The sequence below is a fragment of the Penicillium manginii genome (genome assembly GCF_028828005.1).
Source record: "Penicillium manginii strain IBT 31320 chromosome Unknown utg000008l:1.0-3226943.0:1.0-3228205.0, whole genome shotgun sequence".
In the NCBI taxonomy this organism is placed as follows: domain Eukaryota; kingdom Fungi; phylum Ascomycota; class Eurotiomycetes; order Eurotiales; family Aspergillaceae; genus Penicillium; species Penicillium manginii.
In genome coordinates, this window is record NW_026643109.1 from 1663938 (window position 1) to 1680681 (window position 16744).

At 50.1% G+C, this 16744-nt stretch overlaps 9 protein-coding genes across 9 annotated transcripts; 5 read left to right on the plus strand and 4 right to left on the minus strand.

The window, feature by feature from the left end:
* Positions 1 to 1398: 1398 nt before the first annotated feature.
* On the plus strand, positions 1399 to 3214 carry N7533_011272 (uncharacterized protein; the record flags this gene model as incomplete). Its single annotated transcript, XM_057107922.1, is given in 7 exon segments — positions 1399 to 1438; positions 1505 to 1754; positions 1802 to 2126; positions 2183 to 2340; positions 2399 to 2997; positions 3011 to 3087; positions 3128 to 3214. The coding sequence occupies 7 exon segments, from the start codon at positions 1399 to 1401 to the stop codon at positions 3212 to 3214; spliced, it is 1536 nt and encodes a 511-aa protein (XP_056955300.1).
* Positions 3215 to 4083: 869 nt separating this feature from the next.
* N7533_011273 (uncharacterized protein) lies at positions 4084 to 4483 on the minus strand (the record flags this gene model as incomplete). Its single annotated transcript, XM_057107923.1, has 2 exons — positions 4084 to 4209; positions 4403 to 4483. The coding sequence occupies 2 exons, from the start codon at positions 4481 to 4483 to the stop codon at positions 4084 to 4086; spliced, it is 207 nt and encodes a 68-aa protein (XP_056955301.1).
* Positions 4484 to 5499: 1016 nt separating this feature from the next.
* N7533_011274 (uncharacterized protein) lies at positions 5500 to 5908 on the plus strand (the record flags this gene model as incomplete). The annotated part of the gene is given in 2 exon segments (XM_057107924.1): positions 5500 to 5572; positions 5586 to 5908. The coding sequence occupies 2 exon segments, from the start codon at positions 5500 to 5502 to the stop codon at positions 5906 to 5908; spliced, it is 396 nt and encodes a 131-aa protein (XP_056955302.1).
* Positions 5909 to 6623: 715 nt separating this feature from the next.
* N7533_011275 (Mob1/phocein family protein) lies at positions 6624 to 8010 on the minus strand (the record flags this gene model as incomplete). Its single annotated transcript, XM_057107925.1, has 4 exons — positions 6624 to 7158; positions 7226 to 7340; positions 7405 to 7652; positions 7988 to 8010. 4 exons carry the CDS (start codon positions 8008 to 8010, stop codon positions 6624 to 6626), a joined length of 921 nt encoding a protein of 306 aa, XP_056955303.1.
* A 286-nt stretch (positions 8011 to 8296) lies between these two features.
* N7533_011276 (Paf1-complex subunit LEO1) lies at positions 8297 to 9767 on the plus strand (the record flags this gene model as incomplete). Its single annotated transcript, XM_057107926.1, has 3 exons — positions 8297 to 8472; positions 8534 to 8711; positions 8784 to 9767. 3 exons carry the CDS (start codon positions 8297 to 8299, stop codon positions 9765 to 9767), a joined length of 1338 nt encoding a protein of 445 aa, XP_056955304.1.
* Positions 9768 to 10209: 442 nt separating this feature from the next.
* On the minus strand, positions 10210 to 11576 carry N7533_011277 (Zn(II)2Cys6 transcription factor rglT; the record flags this gene model as incomplete). The annotated part of the gene is made up of 2 exons (XM_057107927.1): positions 10210 to 11423; positions 11504 to 11576. The coding sequence occupies 2 exons, from the start codon at positions 11574 to 11576 to the stop codon at positions 10210 to 10212; spliced, it is 1287 nt and encodes a 428-aa protein (XP_056955305.1).
* Positions 11577 to 11817: 241 nt separating this feature from the next.
* erb1 (ribosome biogenesis protein ERB1) lies at positions 11818 to 14142 on the plus strand (the record flags this gene model as incomplete). The annotated part of the gene is made up of 1 exon (XM_057107928.1): positions 11818 to 14142. One exon carries the CDS (start codon positions 11818 to 11820, stop codon positions 14140 to 14142), a length of 2325 nt encoding a protein of 774 aa, XP_056955306.1.
* A 213-nt stretch (positions 14143 to 14355) lies between these two features.
* N7533_011279 (uncharacterized protein) lies at positions 14356 to 14559 on the plus strand (the record flags this gene model as incomplete). Its single annotated transcript, XM_057107929.1, has 1 exon — positions 14356 to 14559. The coding sequence occupies one exon, from the start codon at positions 14356 to 14358 to the stop codon at positions 14557 to 14559; it is 204 nt and encodes a 67-aa protein (XP_056955307.1).
* An 846-nt stretch (positions 14560 to 15405) lies between these two features.
* N7533_011280 (uncharacterized protein) lies at positions 15406 to 16488 on the minus strand (the record flags this gene model as incomplete). The annotated part of the gene is made up of 1 exon (XM_057107930.1): positions 15406 to 16488. One exon carries the CDS (start codon positions 16486 to 16488, stop codon positions 15406 to 15408), a length of 1083 nt encoding a protein of 360 aa, XP_056955308.1.
* Positions 16489 to 16744: the final 256 nt, after the last annotated feature.

A 16744-nucleotide genomic window follows, 5' to 3' on the forward strand; every position in this document is an offset into this window, starting at 1 on the left:
TTTACTACTGCGCGGTCTTAATGCCTCGCCAACAGGTTTTGTGTCCCCCTTGCTCCTTTGTCCTCATCTTGCGTTCAGGTTGTTCAGCTTTGAAGTCGTTGGAATGCTTTAAGGAAGTCCAACACAGGTCCCACTTTCGTTACCCTCGGAGCACTGTTGATCTAACGGGCAATTATGAGGAAGGAGGAGGATGCCAGGGAGGAGAAAGGGAATCACAGAGCACCTGTACGTCAATTTAAATGTATACTGCATTCTTTGGCTTGTAGAATCTGTATCATAAACTACCTACAGGTACAAACTTTCGATGGGATGGCCGGATATGAATTCGCCACCCATAATATGCATTGGGGCATTGTGCTTCGCCCCCGGGTCGTATTTTGGTTTTAATACATCCACAATGTTCGTGTATGAATCACTATTTGTTGAAATTATAAATTGGCAGACCCCAGGAAGTCAACCCTGGTGTTTCACGAGGTACGATTCTTACCGTTGTATATGGGGCTAAGTAAATAAGGAAATAGATCATCCCCGACAGCCCGTAATGAGCCGGTGGCTGAACGCGGCTCACTTTCCATAGATATCTCGAAAAGTTCTTCTTTCCCTGCTAGACATCTCGTATTGCCTGCTTGTGAACTCTCTATAGTATATATTCAAGTCTATACCTATATACCGTTACTATTAGATACCCATCTCGGTATTCACTCCCACAACATCTAACCTTCAAACCCAAAGTCCAGCCCCACGGGAATTCTTAAGAAGGTCCTGGCAATCTCCTGAGTTGCTTCTTGGCAAAATCCTTCAGCGATCCATGGGTACTTTCAAAATTGCGAACTTGAAAAATGGATACTGGTACCTATCCCCGGAGAATTCGTAGCCGAATATGTAGTTTGGCTATTTCTCACGCATTGAAATAGTACCTTGACTCTACTATTTGGACTCCAATTACATACGCGATTATAATAGCCACGAATAAAATGCTCGATCCAGGGGAGTAGAGGGAGGATGTAGTTCCACAATGCTGGAGCCGATCTTCTTCTCTGGTGCCAGGAAGTCTGTGAGCAATGCCAAACTACCACTGACAGAAGGCATCATCTTTTTACGATCGCCAGGACCCCCAACAATGATAAAAAAGTATAATGTTGACCATACCTCACTGAACTAAGATTGACAGACGTAGCGGCCCCAATGTGGTATTTTCATATGTGGCGAAAAGTAATTACTGGGGCCCTAGCCCCAAAAGGGGCCAGCACATCTTGCTGAGCTGTGCTCCCCTCGCATCGGATATATCCTGTGAAAGAATATAAAAAGAGTCTCTTTCCAGCCTGTCAAGGTTATAGATATAACATCTACCTAGGTACCCTCTTGATCTATCTCACTAACTTCGGGCCAATCGACGACATGCATTTACAGCTGTTCATCTTGCCGCTCTGTGTCCTCGGTACGTTGGCTATTATTCCATACCTGTCATCTCGTTTCGCGTACTATGTGCTAACAATATACATAGCGCGGGAAGCATTGGCTTTCCCTAAAAATGTGATACTTCACAATAATTTGAAGCGCAATGATTCTCATTCTGGAATTACCGACGAAGAGAAAATCAAAGCTCTTTATGCGGTTGGCGCGGCAGTTGACAAGACCAAGGACAAGGAAGACCCCGTTCTTGCGAAGGCGCGGAAACTTGATCTCTGCAGCACGGCCCACATGAACAAAGACGCTTGGAAAGAGCTTGATATGGATGGATGGATTAAGCAATTGTAAGTGGGCCTGTACCTCTCTATGTACAAAGACTTATAATTTCCAGTGTGTCCGATTATCCTAAAAACCCCCAGGATAACGGTGTCAAAGTTATTACTCAAGGGGCTGCTGGGACCTTCCCCTCGTATCTCGGGCAAATCGCTGGGAATATGGGGAACTTTCACTGCAACTCGGCAGATTGTGACATCGAAGGCATTCAAGATAAGGATAAGTGTAGCGAGCACCCGATTATATACTTTGCCTTAGAAAGCTTATCAAACTTCAAGGATTGGCAACATGGTATGGGTGATGCCTTTGAGCAAGCAGGTAATATATGGAACGGAAAGGCAGAGATGATGATGAAGGACTTTACAAAGTATGAGGTTAAGGATGTATGGATAAAGGACATCGATGAGATTATTCTAGGAGATTGCTAACATCTCACTAGGTCTTGAACAACTCAGGTTTTATCATTGCTGCCGGGGTCTTGGGATTTCTGAGTGCACTACTCGGTCCCGCTGCAGCTGCTTCCTCGGCATTCCTTTCGGGTGCTCTCGTCGGTACTGCTGGGTTTATATCGACTCTATCGGATAACGCTCTTGAGATGTACGTTACTTGAGCACGCCCTGAAATTTGCGCTAATTCTAATCCACATTACAACCAGGATCGAAAAAAGGTTTGATGATCAAGCTACGATACATGACACCCTTGCTCAAATCCAAGATGCAAGCCACATCGGGTTCAATAAAACGGCCAATATGGTCCTGGACGCCAAGCCCAACGGATCGTGGGGAGATAAAGACACCATTCCGTTCGAAATTCTGATCGGGGGTAATTTTGCAGCGGCCCTGGATACATCCGATCGTGCCAAATTCGACGATGTGGCTGACCAAGTCTATGCGTCAACAATTTTTGCCACTAGCTGGTATCTTGAGCAAGTATTTATCGTCAAAGCGGCTAAGACAATTGCTAGTCATGATCCTTGCACGGCAAAATTGGATTTCTTGAGTGACGCCCGCATCTGCATTGACGATGTCGCATATATCTTCGTCAAGACAGGCGATATTTCTAAACTCTATCCAGATAATGACTATCCCAAAGTTCAAGGAATAGACAAGCTTAAGGATTATGGATTGGATGCAAAGGCTATGATACGCGCCGCGGAATGGTTTGACAAGGAGTTCGGACTGAAAAAACCCTCCAATAGTGACCTGAAAGACTACATGACTGGGAACAAGAAAGGCCCCCCCCGGGAACCTTTGGGTCAGTCTACCAGTGATCGACTATGAAAAGACCCCTTCTATCAGCAGAAATGCCTGGAAGATATATGGTTCAAGCTGGTCTAACCCTTGGGTGCGTGACGATTCCTCTCCTTACCATTATTTACTAACAGTCTTCGCAGGAGCGCCTCCTCAACAACTGCCAGCTGTACATCAAGGACAAGAAAGACTGGCCTTACAAGAGCATGGGCCCATACTGAGAAAAATGCATTTCAGGTACTTAGGTCATTTTGTGAACCAATGTGGATTTGGATATCAATAAGCTTCTTACTACTATGTATCCCCCATCAGGGGAACGCTTCAGATTCATATAGCCCGAGAATTCTGGGAAACTCTTTTGAGATTAATTAGTTCATTGACAGTTCTTAAGCTCTGATTCACTGTCTTGTCTTTTTAGCTGGCTCCGTCGTATACTGTTGGCTGGTTTTAAGCGATGATCAACTTTCTTAATTCAATCTCAATTAGTCCCATTTCAGGTGGTCACGTTTTGTACTGAGTTATTTAGTCTTCATATCATTTTGTAGCAGCTAGAACTTCCTCCTCTTCAGATTAGGCCCCGATAATATCAAAGGCACGAAGGTAACGGGGTTTACTACGTCAGCGAGCTTAATTTAGGAGAGGAAACAACTCTGATAGGGACATCACTGCTACATGGCGGGGAAGAAGAAGAAAATAAAGTGCGAAGAGATTGGCTTAGGCTGATGGGATGGATGGTCACATAGACCAACGGAACGCTGCGAAAGGTTCGATGTACTCCACGAACATATTGTATCCTGGCGTTCCGGGGAGAGGACTTGATCGAGCCTCTCATTGAGCGCAGAGTAGACGCCCAAACAGACGACCTCAAACGCCATCAGGCGTGAAAAATGCATGCTTCTGGTGAGACCGTTGATTAGTGAATAATAATGAACGATGGAAGATCGAGATCAACGTTGATGGATATTATCAATAGATACCAAGTGACAGAGAGAGAATGCCAGACGCAGCTAGAAAAGAGCGCATCGACCAGGGAACAAGATACGATGACGCAGTTTAAGTTTAAATGAGCTGTCCGCACTTGTATTCGGCTCTAGTGCCCGTTTGGCTGAAAAGAGTTCATCAATTCACTGGCCTCGATATTGACCATGCGGCAGCCGGTTCGCAGGATGAGAATATTTCGCTCGGCCTCATGCAGGCGTTCCAGCAACGCCGATAGCTGTGCTTCAAGAAGAGAAAGCCGAGCCGAAAAATTACGGGCAGTCGCTATGAGGATTCTTCAGTTAATCGTTTCCTGAACTGGGCTGCGAAGCAGCCCAAGGATACGGCGCTACGCAACGCTTATTAGAATTTCCTTCGTTGGAGCTTGATACTAGCCAAACGGCAAAAAAGGGGTGCAGAACGGGACTTACCTGCTCATTTACTTCCCCCCTTAGACGGTGGAAATCCGTCCAGATAGGTGTAGGAGCCCGATTGGCATTGGAGGTGTTCATTTTGATGATGGTACGCGAAATACTTGTAGATGGATTGAAAGCAAAGATGAAAATGCAAAGACCCTCAGAGTATATAATCTTGCAATACTACGAGCAGGCAGGCACGGTCATGTCCTCCACATTAAGAAAGTTTCCAATTCTGGTGAATAAAAATAAGACTGCGAATTATAAGAGAAATCGGAATATTTAGAGCATGACGATATCAATAAGAATTTCACGAGGGTATCATGCGTATCAACAAATATCATCCAAGACAAAATAGTCAAAGGGGGTGGATCGAAATCCAAAAGAGAGCACAACAACAACGGCACATGCCGGAGGCTCCACCTTCTCATGGTACATATTGGTAGTTTTGATTCCAAGGCTCCAAGAGTTTAATGCTAGTACCATGGTAAATGAGAGAGATGAAGGAAAAGTTTTGCGTGTGGTGTTGACCTAGAACAGAGTAGGGAGGCTGATATAGGTCGATCTCGAATGCCTAGCTAAGGGCTGGGACAGAGGTGTACTACAAAGTCAACCTTACCTAGGTATATTATATGCCCAGGTGACGAGGATGGAGGACGAGATGGATGGATGAAAAATTAATAAATGTAATAGGTTGGGCGTGTGAAAGAGGAAGAACTGGAAGAAGAAGCTATTCAGTAAGAGCAAAGGCATCCTGAAAAGCCTAAGTCATACCACTAGTAGTATCTAGCAAGATAAACTATCTGATATTCGTCAGCTTGGTGGTCAAGAATCTTTCCACAGTTTCAGAGTCATTGAACCATCCGAACCTCCAAAATTGACCATACGAGATCAGAACTAGTCTGAAGTGGTGATTTAGTAAAGAATACTTATACTTACCCCACACACGTGACGTGACAAAGCGGGCATCACCAAAGCCAAAACCAACGGCCACCAACCTCACCTCTACTATCCACAAGCCACCCAACAAAACACCACACACGCAGTTGAATCGATTCAACCAAGACACGAGCAAACCCCACAACCCCTTCGAACCAGACCATCCCACCAAAATGGCCGCCCAAATAATCACAATCAACCCAGAAGCCTTCACAGAAGCCCTAAAAGAACTCCCCCCTCTCAGCCGTCTACGCCAAAGTCTCCGAGCTGCGCAACTCAATCGCACACCTGCACCGCTCGAACGCCGAGATGAAGGACTTCCTAGAGGCGTCGCAGTCAGACGAGGAGAGGAGGGAGATGGAGGGGTATATTCGTGAGAATGAGGGTGTTTTTGCTTCGATGCGGGAACGGTTGGATATGCTTCGGGTTGAGGTTGAGAGGAGGGGGCAGTCGTGGATTGAGGAGGAGGGAGATGGTGGTGTGAAGGGGGAGAAGGAGATCGGTGATGCGCCGGCTACGAATGGGGACGCGGGCCATGACGCTCGGTCTGGGGGTGATGCGGAGGAGGGTGTTTATCTTTGAGGGTCGGTTGATGGAAACCACTCCTTGCTACACCTCTGTTTGCCACTAGCGATTGGATGAATGGTCGCGGAAAGGGCGGCCCTGGATGCTAGCGACCTCCGACGAGCCGGGACTTTCTTCACAAGGGTTGGCCATGGTAAATGGCAGCGGAATAAATCAGCACCCCGCCCTACCCTCCAGATGCTGATAAGCATATTGACACAACCTCCACTCCGACCGTAACTACCACAAAGCTGCGAGAAGATCTTCAAAGAAGGAGCTCCAAGCTACCCGGCCAAGGCACCCGACTACGGAATACATACTACCGATATAGAAAGATACAGTGCGCGCTGCTGGACTGGACTCGTTATTCTATCGCTCCCGATCATGCTGTAAACTAAAACGGCCCAATGATGGATGAGACCGGAATCGAAGGGGGAGATATGCAAAGATCATGATAATAAAAAACACGAAAAAGAAAAAAAAAAAAAAAAAAGAGAAAATATTCACACCGCATGCTAAATGCTCAAAGCCCCGGATCTCAGTCGTATCATCGGCGGATTCGATTCGTCCATTTTCCCGAATGGCAGCAGTAAGAAAGAAGCAGAAACACGAACGCAAGACAGCGCGGCCCAACGCCGGGTTGAAGAACATGTCATGGTCGTAATAGTAAGAGAAAGGTTTGCATGTGATAGGGTAGGGTCAACTATCTGTGCTCCAGAACCTGCGGAGCTTTTCAGTTGGTGGTCTGTTGAGCCCAGTGGCCACCGTTCAGCGCCTCGGGTGGAACCCGTTGCTGCTTGATGAAGAGATCAATCAGTGGCTGCATCGGCTCCATCTCCTTATCAGAAACGAGCTGGTAGTACTTGGCAACGGTCACGAAGTGGACGAAGCACATGTTGAGGATATCGTGCTTGTTGATGTGCCAGAAAGGATTGAGCCAATGGGCGTGGTACAGATGCGCGTAGCAGCGGAACATCTGCTTCATGATACCCTGGCAGTCCTTGTAAAAGGTCTGGGGGAAACCGCTGGACTTGCCGATCCAGTCCTCTGCGGACGGGTTGGTGCTGTCGGCAGGGGTTGCGGGGGTGCTTGAGGCGGCGCCGGCTGCATCTCGGGTAGATGAGGTTTCGGGAATGCCGGTGACATTCTCGGTGGGGAACATGACAGGGTCGTGGATCTTGCTGACAATCCACTTCTCGACGCGGTTGATGAACTTGGGTGCGGAAATCTTGGCGGCACGGCCGTCAACGAGCCAGGTGTAGGTCAATCTGTAGATCCCGGTTTGTTAGCACTCTCGAACCCCAGATCTATACCCCGCCAAATTGTTTAACATACCGGCCAGCAGACATTGTGGGGCATGTTTGCTCGTTGCAAATGGGGAATCCATTTACAGAGTTCACTTCCTGGATGACTTGGAGCATGCCGTGGAGTAGACGATATTGTTCGACAACTGCGACAGGTCAGCATCCAAGTACGGTATAACCATGGACCAACACCACTTGTTTATCGCTTACTCTGATGGGCCAACCACTCGCCCAATTCCACATTCTTCGGACAAGCACACAGGGTCAAGAAGTTGCCTCTCACATTAAGCGGGGCATATTTCTCCTGGAAGAAGTACTTGGGGGCATCCGGGTCGTTAGCGGCGATGTTATCGATCGTGAGGCTATTGGAAAGCGAATGCGAGTTCGGCATGGCGGGAGCTTGAGCTTGTACGGGGCTCTTGGGAGGGTTGTTCTTGTTGTTTCCACCCGGCCAAACCCTTGGCGACTGCAGGAAGATCGAATGTTAGTGATCAGATCGAAGATGTATGAGGGGCAATCAAAGCTGCGGAGTTCAGGGCACAGCTCGAAACGAGGATGGTAGTAATATAGTGAATGGAAGGGAGAGTATTTAAAGAAGATAAGAGCAAACACTGCGCGGCGAATAGACTTTGGGGAAAATCCGGAATGCTGCACTGTTTGGTGGCGCCGGGTGCTTTGTGATGCAGTATGAGGGGAGGGGGGGTGAGCGAGAGGCAATGCCCCGCGGGAAGAGGAAAACCCATGAAAGGGAAAACGAAAGCGGCCATCTCCAGCTCCGCATAGTAATACTTACACACTCTGGAAAAACGTAGCCATTGTGTAAAAGATATTGAATTGACAGAGAGATGCGAAATCCACAGGGGAGGTGACGGTGAGTGTTGCTCCTCCTTTTGGGGCCTGGCACGAACTAGTCCTGTTTAGGATTAGTCACCCGGGACAATGGAGGAATAGTTAGTCCGTTCGGCGCGGAGACAGTCTTGACTCGCGCGAACTTCAGCTCTTAATTAGTACCTGGATTGATTGGAGTTTCCTATTCTCTTTTCCCATTTCTTGTTCTCCCAATTGGTCATTTTCTTAAATACAGCGCACACTTATCTACGCAATGTCCTCGGATGAGGAGGCAGTTCGCCGCCCCGGCCGCAATGCTGCTCAAAGCCCTGCCCCAAGCGACGGAGACAAGAGCCCTTTCGGAGCTGGTGATCAGATGGATGAGGATGACGATGCCGATCTTTTCGGCTCCGATGGTGGTGGTTCAGATGCTGGCCTCGATAATGACGAGTAAGAATGAATTCTCAACCCGCATTACGAAAAAACAAGCGAGCTAACCACAACATTTTAGTCGAGGCCGTCGCAATTTAGACGATGAACAATTAGATTCCGGCGATGATGAAGGCCGTGATGATCGCCGTGATCGTATGGATGTCGGTGCCGATGTGGGCGACTTTGACGAAGCAGAAGTCAATATCATGGACGTGAGCCTGGCGCGGGCGCCAGAGCCTGTGACCAGTGACGGGGAGGTATGGCGCTCAATCAAGACCTAAACTTCTTTCTTGGCGTGTATGTACTGACTAGTATCTCTTCACTGCTAGATCTACACCATGCGTGTCCCTGATTTCCTCTCCATCGAGGCGGAAGAGTTCAACCCGGAAACCTACGTCGCTCCTCCCTACTCCACCGCGGCCACATCACTATGCTGGCGCAAAGACCCCAATGACGATTCCCAGCTACAATCCAACGCCCGCTTCGTCCAGTGGGAGGACGGCTCTATCACACTCCAGCTCGCATCCGCCCCACTCGAGCAATACCGCATCTCCTCCAAACCCCTCGCACCCCTCGACAAGTCCGGCAACTACGATCCCAAACTGGACTCTCACGTTTACCTTTCCGCCGCCATGGAGACCGCCTCGGTCTTCCGACTCACTTCCCACGTCACACACGGCTTGACCGTTCTCCCGACTGCCATGGAGACCGATGATGCGGTCCAGCGACTGCAAGAATCCCTCGCTGCTGCTACCCGTGGCAAAAAGACGACGGTAGATGGCTCGGCGCCTGTCATTGATGTGAAGGAAGATCCCGAAATGGCCGCGCGCAAGGCAGAGCTCGCGGAGAAGGAAGCCATGCGCGCCGAGCGTCGCCGGCAACAGCTGGCGGACCGTGAGGCGGACCGTGGTCGTCGTGCGCCTGCTCCCCGTACTATGGGTACTGGTCTTAGTATCGGTGCTCTTGAGGATGGATTGTCGACTCGTCCTCGCGGCAAGCAGCGTCGTCCTAACCGCCGTGGTGAGATCTATTCCGACGAGGAGGATTATCGCGGTGGTGGGCGGACCCATGAGGATGAGTATGACGAGGATGATGGGTTCCTGGTTGGTAGCGATGAAGATGTTGAGGATGGTGAAGATGACGACGAGGAGGAGGAGATTCTGGACGACGACGAAGATGCTGAGGGTGAAGCTGATGATGAGGTTGCTCCCTCCAAGTCTGCACGTAGCAAGCCCGCGCCTGAGAAGACAGGAACTCCTCCGCAACGGAAGAAGAACCGTTACGTGGTGGATGATGATGACGAGGATGAGTGATTTACAAAATATCCTTTTATTTCTCTTTTTGGTCTGCACATGGCCCGGCGTCGTATCTACAAGGCTGGAATTTCGAGGGTCTTTATTCATATACCAAACTTAATGAAATGGTCGACGATCATGCATTGTATTTTGTAGCCACTAGTACTGCCTAGGTAGGTAGGTTACTAGTACCCTATCTATATCTACTACAAACTTGAAATATCAGGGAGTCGGAAGCTTAAAGGGACTATGAGTGAAAAGCAAAATATTGTTTGAAATTCGAGCCCTTCCAACCTCAGAAGGTTATATATTTTCAAATGCTCAAACATTAAACCTCTATTTTAACAGCAAACAGGGCTTGAAAGAACTGGTATCAAAAATTTCAAGACAAGGACATCCACTCACAACCGCGATAGAAAACAAGAAACACCAACACCAACACCCATGATTTATTAATTCATCAATGACCTGACTTGCTTTGCATATCATCAGGAATAACCCCCTCCGGAAAATCCTCAGGCTCAAACTCGAACTTGGCAAGTACAGACCGAGCACTCCCCACAACACGAAGACAAAGAAGCTCTTTCTCATCACACTCCCCATTTTCACCTGACGCGTGAGGACCAAGAGGGCCAGGGCGCATCGGATTGTTGTCTTCAAACGGGTGTTGACCAGGACCATGCCAGCGCCGTTGACGATTTTCAACTTCCCTAATTAAGGACAGCAAGTCCGGCTGTATGGAGCAAGGAGTGCCCGCCTCAGCGGCAAGAAAGCCACCAACAACGGCTCGGCGGACGATTTGACGAAGCCAGCTCCTCCAGAATTGCGCTGGGTCTTCACTTTGCAGTGCCATGGAGACAAATGCTGGTGGGGCGGTTTGCATACCTAGCTCGATGGGATCGGTGTTCCATATGCGGAGCCAGGCGTCGGCAACGGTTGTTAACAAGGTTCCTGTGAACATGACATTTTGGATGCCCGTTGCGAAGACCTTGGGACATGATTCGCAGCGAATTACGTCGCGGGCTGTTCGGGCTGCGATGTAGAGGGAGCAGATGGTGTGGGAATTGACGGGGAATGAGGCGACGGAGGAGATATGGCTGAGGCAGAGGTATAAATAGGAGAGACATGTGCATTGGGGTGTTGGGTCGGAAGCGGTACTCATGGGCGGGGTGAGAGGGAGGGAAGCCGCATCTAGGAAATTTGAGGTTGAAGAAGTTGGCAATGGCATGGCTAGGGTGGCTGTTGCTTCGGTGACGGTGGAGAAGTCGGGCCATGGACTCGATGAGGCTGGAACGGGGACATTGGGGTTCTTCAGACGATCTGGTCGCCAGCTGTGATTGTGTTGTTCGTCGTCCGCTAGTAGGTCGGGGTAGGGCTGTGATGATGGCGAATGGCCGCCGGCGCCGGCGCCGGTTTGCCAGAAGAGCTGTGGACAGAGTTGGTGAGAGAATGGGGTAGCGTATGACTCGAATGGCATCCCCGGAGGAGTCTCTTCTGGACTTGGCCAGATGTTGTTGTTCGTTTGCGTGGGGTATTCGGGCCCCTCATCATCGGTTCGTGCTCTCTTCTTTGGTCGTCCCATTTGTTTTTGGACGGAGTAGTGACATATTATAGACTGCTTCAGACAGCGAGTACAACCTGACAAGTCGCCTGAGCATTTCAGCTTTCGTTTCCCTGGAAATAGAAAACATATAATCAGCATGTCCTAGGGCGCCTATAGAGTGGGTTGGAGAAATATTTTCGCCCGAACTTACTGCACTCGTCGCAAGCTGCATGTAATTTAGGCTCCATATCGGAGATTGGTATGCCGTCAGCCATGGCTGCCATTATGGAGCATTTCCTTTGTTCGACAGGGGAAAAGCAGCATTCACAGAAATGAAGTTGTTGCAAGTTCCAGACGGAGGGCGGTTTGGTCATCATGCTTATCGATAAGAAGCGGTCACGCCTCGAGGAGGTCCCCCAGGTCATGTGACATAGGCGGTGAGTGCTGGTTCAGTCCGCCCAGCGGAGAAAAAAAAAAGTTCGCGCGCAAGAACAACCCAAGACAATTCCAAGTTGTACGCCAACCATGGATGCTCGCAAGGCCTCGAAGAAACGCAAGGCGGTCACTCGCGATGTCGAGGAGGAAGCTGGTGTCTTCTCTGGAGATGAATTGAGTGCCGAGAACCTTGATGGTGCCCTTTCCGACAACGCAAACGACCTGTCCGAGAGTGAGGATGACGACTCCGAAATTGAATTGATTGACGACTTCAGCGACGAGGATGATGAAGAGGAGGAAGAACTGGATAGTGATGAGATTCCTTCTGATGTCGACGAAGAACCCAAGAAGTCCGCCGTCAAGGAATGGAACCCCGAGGAGCCCAATGTTCGCATCGTCAAAGACGCCAATGGCAACGAGCGTTACCTTTATGACGAAATCAACCCAGACGACAATTCGGACTACTCGGACGTTGAGGAGAATGCCAACACCATTGGTGATATCCCTCTTACTTTCTACGACCAGTACCCTCACATCGGTTATGATATCAACGGCAAGAAGATCATGCGTCCTGCCAAGGGCGAGGCGCTCGATGCCTTGCTGGACAGCATTGAGATCCCCAAGGGCTGGACTGGTCTGACTGACCCCGCCACTGGAAAGCCTCTGAACCTGACCCAGGAAGAATTGGAGCTGCTGAAGAAGGTGCAGATGAACGAGATCCCCGGCGAAGGCTACGACCAGTACGAACCCTTGGTCGAATATTTCACCAGCCACCAGGAGATTATGCCCTTGAGCGCTGCTCCGGAACCCAAGCGTCGCTTTGTTCCGTCTAAGCACGAACAAAAACGTGTGATGAAGCTCGTCAAGGCTATCCGCGACGGCCGGATTCAGCCTTGGAAGGCTCCTGAGGAGCGCGAGGAGGTGGACGAAAATCTCATCAACTTCGACCTCTGGGCCGACGAGCAAGAGCGTCCTGACCACATCATGCATGTCCCTGCACCTAAGCTTCCGCCTCCCGGATACGAGGAGAGTTATCACCCTCCTCCCGAGTACATTCCTGACAGCAAGGAGCGCAAGGCATGGGAACAGGCCGACCCCGAGGACCGTGAGAAGGAATACCTGCCCAACGACTTCGGCTCTCTCCGCAAGGTTCCCGGATACGAGAACTTTGTCCAGGAGAAGTTCGAGCGCTGTCTCGATTTGTATCTTGCGCCCCGTGTTCGACGCAGCAAGCTCAACATCGACCCCGAGAGTCTGCTCCCCAAGCTTCCCAGCCCCGAGGAGCTCAAGCCCTTCCCTACTACATGCGCTACCGTATTCCGCGGCCACAAGGGTCGTGTTCGTTCGCTCAATGTCGATCCTACTGGAATCTGGCTCGCTACTGGTGGCGACGATGGTACCGTCCGTGTCTGGGAAATTCTCACCGGTCGTCAATTGTGGAGTGCTAAGCTCAGCGATGAGGATGCCGTCAACGTTGTCCGCTGGCGTCCCGGCAAGGACGCCGTTGTCCTGGCCGCCGCCTGTGGAGACGACATCTTCCTCTCCGTGCCTCCAATTGCCGACCCCGAGATCGAGAAGGCAAGCTTGGAGGTCATTGATGCTGGTTGGGGTTACGCAGCCTCCAACCCTACCCCTCACAACCCCGAGGAAAAGAAGGCTGCACCCCCCCCACCTGGATCCGACCTTCTTCCACCCTCGCAGACGTCGGTGTCTGCGCCGTCATTCCTCTCCGCTACGTCCCCAAGTCCATCTCTTGGCACCGTCGCGGCGACTACTTCGTCAGCGTGTGCTCTGGCGCCTCAACCCCCGCCTCCGTCGCAATCTCCATTCACACTGTCTCCAAACATCTCACTCAATTCCCCTTCCGCCGCCGTCTCAAGGGTGGTGGCCCCCCCGCAAACTGCCCACTTCCACCCCTCCAAGCCAATCCTGTTTGTCGCCAACCAACGCTCCGTCCGCGGCTACGATCTCTCTCGCCAGCTTCTGGTCAAGATCCTCCAACCCGGTGCGCGCTGGATCTCCTCCTTCGACATTCACCCGACTTCATCCAGCGCCTCGGGCGGCGACAACATCATCATCGGTTCCTACGACCGCCGTCTGCTCTGGCACGATCTGGACCTCTCGCCACGCCCCTACAAGACCCTCCGCTACCATCGCAAGGCCATCCGTGCCGTCAAGTTCCACCCTGGTGGTCGGTACCCGCTTTTCGCTGATGCCAGTGACGACGGATCCTTGCAGATCTTCCACGGCAGCGTTACGGGCGACATGCTCAGCAATGCTACTATCGTTCCTCTTAAGGTTCTCAAGGGCCACAAGGTTACTGCTGAGCTGGGTATTCTTGATATTGACTGGCACCCGCGTGAGGCGTGGTTAGTCAGTGCCGGTGCTGACGGAACGTGCCGTTTGTGGATGTAATTATGGTTTCTTTCTTGGTCTCTTTTCTGCATGATACTCTTTCTGGCGTTATTGTATGTGCATAGTATTTCTTGTATAGCCATACTTAAAAGTTGTTACAACATTCATTTGGCCTCTTAGGTAACCTAGGTAAACCGGTAACCCTAGTATTGACTGCCACTGCTAAGATGGTACCGGCCGTATATCGCACACGCGGGGTGCATCTGCCCTTAGATGGTTAGCTCAGAGTCATGCCATCCCTGGAGTGAGTGGACTACTGCACCTTTCTCTATCATCACCGACACCGCAAGTCATACGCTCACCATCCCCGATGAGACCGGTGGGATCGTCCTCAATGCGGCTGGTGTCCCAAGCATTATCCGCAAGCGAGCAGACCAAACAATCCACCCTTTTACTGTCCAACCGCCAGGACGTTGAAATGGCGATCACTAGCCTTAGAAGTTGTGTATTCCGAAAGGCGGCTCGAGTTGGAGAAGATCGACGCCTTTGGCTTCAAAACCCGCAGAATGAAGTGCGATTTGCCATGGCTGCTTTCATAAACCCACGACGTAAGACCATTTCTACTGAAGGGTGGGGAGTGTGGGCTCGAACAAGCACTCAGGAACATCAAGGGGAGCAGACTGTTCATTATTCCACTGAACTTGTTCAGTCTATGTCGATCGCAAAATGATCGAGTGGAGATCATGCCATCAATGGATCTTTCAGTATACCTTTCGAGAAACTCCTGCGAAAGCCCACCAGACGTGAAAAAGACTTCGAAATGACAAAAGAAGACATCGGAAAAATTGCCAGACAGGTGTGGAGATGCGAGCCCATTATCAAAGCTCAATAGTGGGGGATGATTTACCAGCTAGGCGGAGGTTAAAAAACACGAGTTGAGACGTTCAAAAACAGTAGCGACTGCTCCTATGGCCATTCATGCGTTCTCTTTGGTGATTCTTGTATGCCCCTGTTCCTTTTCGTGTTATTTTCTTCCTATGCTGGTTTGCTCGTATGTCGGTTTGGTCATATCTGTTTTTTCGGGTGCTCGTTTGTTTCATTTATACGGCACGCTGTATTTAGTGAATATTCTCCGACTGGTCCTAAGTATACTTCTACATAATATCCTAGGGCTAGTAGGTATCCAGTCATATAAACAATACAATCAGTTCAAATTGATAGGAGAAAGTAATTTGTATTGGTAGATAGCTTCGCCGAAAGCTGACAGAAACACCCAGTCGATGATTGCGGCCATGGAGCGCGGTACTACACTTGCATGTCCACTTAGCTACTTATTGTTCTATAATCTAATTCACTTGCACTAGTAACCTCTCTCATCCCGTGCAGCTCGAAAGTCAAAACTAACCGACACACAATACTACCCAGCATGGCCCGGGCTATAACTGGAACCACATCGGCCAAGCTAATAAAAATACAGCTTGACAAAGCCACCGAGCCGAAGACAAACACAACACCCGTGGCAAGGGAGGTCAAATAGTGCACCACTATAGAAAGAACCGTCTTATCTTCTTTCGCCAGGAGGAGCGGGTCCCTTTGAGCGCATGGAATAAATTCGCCGCCAATGAACCGAAGCCACGATTTCCAACTCAGAGCCTTTACCTTCGGAGTCTCGATATTTCCAACTTCTTCCGATGCTCGGTATGATAACTTCAAGCTCATATAACCGAAAGTATGAACAGGAACAAGGAGCGAAAGCCACATGAATATCGGATAGGTCTGTGGTAGGATCCCGCTATACATCGCGATGGAAGACACAGAGACAGACCGGTACGCGAGCTGGTAAACAAGATAAAATATATTCGCAACACCAGCAGCAGCGATGATATACTCAGCCATAGAAATTAATATCCAGGGCCAAGTAGCCACAGCAAGAAAGCCGGCGCGAACTTGAAAATCGACCGGCAGACGCAAAGCTTCGGCGGGATTGGCCATGGGCCCGCCCATACTCACTGACGGCATAGCGATGCTGAGTAAGGAAGCGAGTAGTGGGCGCCGAGTCGCGAGAACGCTTACCTCGGCGACTGTTGGACCTCCTTGTTGTAGCATTGTTGGGAGAAGGCCGAGTAAAAGGGTCGTTACACCCATCTCGATTTTGCGGAATTCGTCAATTTCGTTGAGGATGCAGAGGGCTAGGTGATATCCTGGGCCGAAGGCTTTAGGGTTGTTGGATGGATCGTTGTACATGTCGCGCTGCTCGGGGCAGTCGTTGTCGATTATGTCGAGGAGATAGTTATTCCATGCTGGGAAGAAGGCTTTGAATTGGGTTGTTTGGCGTTGTCGTGCCATCGTCGGACCGACCACGGACAAAACCACCACTGCGACGAATATTGAGTTGCTGAGTCGCATTGTGAACTTGAACGCTACTACTGCGTCTTGGTAGAAAGCGCGGTGCTCTAGTCAAGGAGTTTAGGTTTCGATGGAGGGTGCCCAGGCGGGTATCTAGGTATATAAAACCTTTGCACTTGGATACTAGTACTACATAGCCTTCCAACTTGAAGGTTGGAATAGGGTCTAGGTATGTGGCACTTTGTCGTAAAACAGCCTCGTCAGAGGAAAGGGTGCCAAGTTGGGCAGTGCTAAGCCCTACCTACTCCATACGCGG